The 6,040-nt window shown below is 38.0% G+C and overlaps 1 protein-coding gene across 1 annotated transcript; it reads right to left on the bottom strand.

Annotated features, from left to right (window-relative positions):
• LOC117411560 (homeobox protein SIX3-like) lies at positions 1 to 3,594 on the bottom strand (the record flags this gene model as incomplete). The annotated part of the gene is given in 2 exon segments (XM_034019204.3): positions 1 to 196; positions 2,709 to 3,594. Coding segments are annotated over 2 exon segments (873 nt in total). The 5' UTR covers positions 3,401 to 3,594.
• Positions 3,595 to 6,040: the final 2,446 nt, after the last annotated feature.

Genomic DNA, 6,040 nt, shown 5'->3' with positions numbered 1-6,040 from the left:
TATCATACATCACATTCAGAGTCGCTCGAGGTTACTGAAAGGATGGATGTCCCCGTGTCGACTCGTTTCTGTCATGCTGGATACACTGGTGGTCGGACTGGCTACCGTGGAAGGGGACTCGGCCGAGCTGTGTGGGGTACACCCGGACTCTGACAACGAGCGCATGCCGTTCTGTCCCATTGCTTGGTGCTGAAGCCTGACGGGAATAAGAGAAATAATAACAAAACACGGATTAATAAAATATACACAGTTCATTGTAGACTCCCACAGAACGTCCAGTTTGTAATAGACGCACCGAAGCGTGCACGCATTTTAACAATCCAACGCCATCACTAGAGCGAACTGTACCCGTGCGAAACCTTGTTTACACCAGATCAAATACTATAACATTACAAAAAAAGAAAGAAAAAAAGAAAAATGAAAAAAAACAAATGTCAACGTGTGTTTAAGGATTTGTGTAATATTCAATCATTTATTATAAACTGTTTTTTTAAAAATAATATAAACAATATTTTATAGCATGTACTTTTAAGATACACTACAATATTTCTTGTGTATATTTCTATTTAGAATAGACCGTTTTATATTTCTGTTCAGAACCTGGGTTAGACAATGCACCTTTCAGTTTCACCTGTATTATATGCATATACATTTAACATAAAAAAAACAAATCACGTGGAAAATACGGAATGCAGCAATCTACTTCCTAGCAGCTCGAGCAGCCAAACGAGGCACGCATACTACAATGCAGCTCAAAACATCTGATTTCATTCCACTTTATAGAAAAGCAAACTATCATTTTTTATAACTATCAATACAATACGCCACAAATATGCTAGGTATAACTATTTAACACCGACTGACCAGACATTAAATAATAATAATAATAATAATAATAATAATAATAATAATAATAATAATAATAATAATAATAATAATAATAATAATAATAATACAAGTCCAGCTGGAATAATGAAGTACTGTTGACAGTCAAAATGTAATTTGTAGTTGCCACTGCACAGTCTACATCCCATATTAAAATGCATGCAAATTAAAATATATACAAATGTATTTAACACATTTTAAACAAATATAGTATTTGAATCCGGGAAAGGGGAGCGCTTCCAGAGAGTCATAACTAAAATATGAATCTAATTAAAAAACAATACACTCTTTATTTTGCATTGTTTATTTAATATATTTTATATGAAGCTCACGCTTTACTGTTTACTGGGTGTATTTATTATTATTATTATTATTATTATTATTATTATTATTATTATTATTGTTATTATTATTATTATTATTAATAATAATAATAATAATAATAATAATAATAATAATAATAATAATAACAACAACAACAATGTCCCTGGAACTTCGTAACTGTCTCAGAATTTCCAAAGAACAAAACATGTAACTTTTTAGCAACTGCTGTGTCCTTGTGTTATTTTGGTGTAATGCACAAACACAAATGCATTTTCAGATAAGAAACTGCAGTCACTGTGTACCCTTAATATGCTGTAGTTTGTAGTGGGTTACACTTTGCAATTACGTATGTATGTATGTATGTATGTATGTATGTATGTATGTATGTATGTATGTATGTATGTATGTAATGTGTTTATATATACAAGTCCGAAGAGAAAGTGAATCCAATGCTTGCGATCAATGTGCTCGTGTGTTTACAAGGCTCCTAATGGACTGTTTTCATGTAAATGTTTCATTAGTGGTTGTCTTTGATCTGTTTCCACGCCTGTTCGTTTACAAGCTCTTTTTCAAACACAGATTTCCGTTGCAGAGATCAGATTCATTTTATACAGCAGCTCCGGGAAGTTTTTACATTTAAAACTAATTATTGAACCTCAGGGAGATGGGATGTGTTTTATTATTTATTTATGTGGGTGTTACCCAATTCTGTAGGATAAATAAATAAATAAAGATTTAAAAATATTATATAAATAGCGTTTCATATACAAAAAATAATTCAATATTTGGAAACCTCGTGTAATTCGCTAAGTATTGTGTTTAACTTTGGCAATGTAAATAGCATGTATAGATAACAGCTTCGGTCATTTCATTGAACGAAAGGTATTATTCAAAGATGTTAAATTGAAGAATATATATATATATATATGTGTGTGTGTGTGTGTGTGTGTGTGTGTGTGTGTGTGTGTGTGTGTGTGCGCCTGTGCGTACGTGTGTGTGTGTGTGTGTATCTTTTTATTTTATTTGGATTATGACTACTATGTGGCTGGTCTTTTTTTTCTGTGTTTAGTTTCTGTTCACAATATCAAGAAAATTGCCATTTTGTAATTTACATATTTGGTCAAATTTAATGCTATTTCTTTTTTTTTTTGATAATGAAAATAAAAATATGATTGTAGGAACTAGCATATTAAATGAATGTATTTGTCTATCCTTAAATTGTTTAGCAAAGGCTGCTCCACATCGGCAGCTCTGTCGCGTCTGTTTACACGTGAACACGAAACTTTAAAATGTCGCTCAGATTTTTTTTTCTTTTTTTCTGCAAAACAACACGATTACCTCTTGTAGGTTGCACAACTTTTGGACACCGTCACATTAAATTATTATTAATAATAATAATAATAATAATAATAATAATAATAATAATAATAATAATAATAATATTGAACGTGTATTTGCCGTTTTGCTTCAGCCCCAGAGGAAGACGAACCCGAACTGACCTGTTTTTGGCAGCTGCCGCTCTGTCTCTCTGCCTGCGGTTTTTAAACCAGTTCCCCACTTGTGTAGGAGTGAGTCCCGTGGCCTGAGCCAGTTCCCTTTTCTTACTGGGATTGGGGTAGGGGTCTTGGAGGTACCACTCCCTTAACAGGCTGCGTGTCCTCTCCTTGAAACAGTGGGTCTTCTGCTCCCCGTCCCAGATGGTTCTGGGGAGAGGGAACTTCTTCCGCACCCTGTACTTATCAACCGGACCAAGGGGGCGACCCCGCAACTTCTCGGCCTCTTGGTAGTGGGCTTCCAGCCACATGGCCTGTAGCTTGCCGTGGGAGTCCTTAGTGAACTTGTGGTTCTCCAAGATGTGGTACAGGTCTCTGAAATTCCCGGTGTGGAAGGCCACCACGGCTCGGGCGCGCAGGATGGACTCATGCTTGTTGATCGCCTCGCATGCCCCCGGTGCCACCGGCAGAGACCAGAGGAAGCGTCCCAGCCTCTCGATGTCTCCCGTCTCTTCCAGCGTCTCGCAGACGCTCGCCACTTGCTCTGGAGAGAAGTTGAGGGTCGGTAGCTGAAACATTGACAACTCTTCTTGGGATCTGGCGCTGGTTGCACTGCTCGCAACGAGCAGAGAGCGATCAGCGAAGTTTGGCAGGAAGAAATGGGAGGGATAAAGCTCTAAAGGGGATCTGAAAACCATGGAATGACCTGAGAGAAAAAGAAAATTATCAAGGAAAAGAAACGACGAGTCAAGATTCAACGATTCAATAGCAATCGCCTAATGACACCCAGTCTCATAATATCTCCTCTACATCCACCGTGAGTGTAGCATTGAAACATTTTGTTTCGCTTTTCTATTGGTCTTCTTGGTGTCGTTGTGAGGTTGTCATGGCAGCCCTGCCAATCACTGTCAAGTTTGCCAATCATTAGCCGGTACGTAGAGGCTTTCACCACTTCGCCTGCACGCACGGGGGGTTATCTGAAACTCCAATCTCAGCACTCCCCTCCCCGAACAAGGGCTCACACGGAGTAAAAAGGCAATGTTCGCGTATCTGTTGAATGGGATGAGCAATTAGAGGGTGGAATATTATTGCGATTTTAACGAGGCTCGTTAAGGCTAAAGAAGATATGAGTGGGAGGGGCACTAAATGGGGCCGGCTGGAATATACGTTTGATTAAAAGGCTTCTAACCGAGTCAATTTACACACGGTAATTCTGCCCATCTGAACACGGTTAATTCCAGGCAAGAAAAGAAAGAGGTCATTACCCACCGTTATGCCAGTGACCATGTCAGTGCAGCAACACCACCATATATAACCCGGATTGACTTTATTTCATTACTTCAACTGTTTTTTTTTTGTTTTTTTTTTGTACTTAACTGTTCTACTTATGAGTTTACACACCGAGATACAAGCAGCTGTATCCGGATCATGCGATGCATACACAGCTCTAACTCTGCGTATAGTCTGAACCAGAACCATGAGAAACACCCTTGTGCACTGGGATTGTTCTTTATAGTTCATTACCAAAGTGCAAAACTCACCCTGCAAGTCATACAAACGTTGAATAATTACAATGAGAATCTACTCGATCAAATCCGAGCCAGTTTTTTGCTTGCGTCTGTGTGTGTCGCCCGGCACTCTCCCTCTTCGCTTTGCACTGTATGCATTGCAAAGTTGTTGCTTGTGTGTCTGTGTGTGTGTGTGTGTGTCGCCCTGCACTCCCCCCTCTTCGCTGTGCTTTGCATTTCAGAGTTGTTGCTTGTGTCTGTGTGTGTTTTCTAAGTTTTAATCAGCATCTTGAGCCGGGGACTCTTTTGTTTGGTCGCTATAGTTATGGAAGTGTGATTTACGGAGGTTTGTACGGGTCAGGGGCGTTATTCCTGCATTTACTGTGTATATTTGGACAGGACTTTGCTTGGTGTTAAAAAGTGTATATTTTGAATGGGTTCACACACAGTAGCGAACAATACACACATTGTAAAGGCATGTACAAGGCGTATTGAAACGCAGCATCTAGACTTCAACTAATCTGCCCTCAATAAAGCTGAAATAATTATCCTAAGCCGCCTTTCCACAGAAATCATTGAGGAATTTAAAATTTTTTAGATCTTTTCGACATTCCAGGGCAGATCTATGGTAATGCAAACAGACCAATCGACTTCCTATCGTTAATAATAATAATAATAATAATAATAATAATAATAATAATAATAATAATAATAATAATAATAATAATAATAATACATTAAAGTGCAATGCATGATTATGATGTTGATAATGAAGTTCTCGGTCTCAGAGCAGTTTGTGCCGCTGTCTTTATAAAGTCACCACGGATCAGTCCCAGTCCAGCTGGGAACCTATCGGACTGTAAGGAGTTCGCTGTATTTACACATTGCCACATTGCTGTGTTTTACTCTCTTCAGTGTGCCAACTGCAAGAGGAAACCATTCAACTCAACAGAGAAAATACTTTAGCTTTGTCTTTCTTTTTGTCAGTTTAATGTATTTGTTTATTCATTTCGTACAGCAGTTTTCTTCAGGGATCGGGTTCCGCGCCCATCATCATCCGAACTCATGTTAAATCATGTTGTATTACTTGTATTGTAACACTTGAAATGTATTTGCTTACGATTGTAAGTCGCCCTGGATAAAGGCGTCTGCTAAGAAATAAATAATAACAATAATAAAGGCTGCCATTAGGATTACGTAGATTGACTCATGTCGACCAGCAATAATCTATGACGAACAATTAGAAGAGGAATCGTCCTGTTCAATTAGAACGGATATAGAGGCTGTTAGAAGCGACGTGGTAAATAGCATTCCTGTACACAGCCTTTGTTTGTGTTAAGTATGTAATTAACACCCTGAAACAAGTTTACTCACCTGGTTTCATTGTCTATTTAAACTAAAGCCTGTGATGGTTTTCTGCTCGCTCTTGCCAGCGGGGGATATGGGAGACCTATCAATGCAGAGAAATCGTTCGGGTTGATTATCTTTGTGTCATTTATTTGCCTGCAAACACGCATTCTATTTAAAGTACTATTAGTGTTATTCTTTTAAAATTGTATTCTGTATTTATTCCCCGAATAATAGTACAAAATAGATATAGTAGGCACAACTGGTGATCATGGTGATCGAAGTTTAATCAATCAATCAATCAATCTTTATTTTATATAGCGCCTTTCATAGTGGACCACCATCACAAAGCGCTTGTCAGCAGCACCTGGTATTGCGTATAATCTGTATAGTGTTATCTCAGACAGATCTATATTAGGGGAACGTGTAACCATTTCAAAGTCTTAAATAAAGTCTTAGCATTCCGCAACACAGTATAGGGTT

This window comes from Acipenser ruthenus, chromosome 6 (assembly GCF_902713425.1).
Source record: "Acipenser ruthenus chromosome 6, fAciRut3.2 maternal haplotype, whole genome shotgun sequence".
Taxonomy (NCBI): domain Eukaryota; kingdom Metazoa; phylum Chordata; class Actinopteri; order Acipenseriformes; family Acipenseridae; genus Acipenser; species Acipenser ruthenus.
This window is presented reverse-complemented; position numbering and strand designations above follow the sequence as displayed.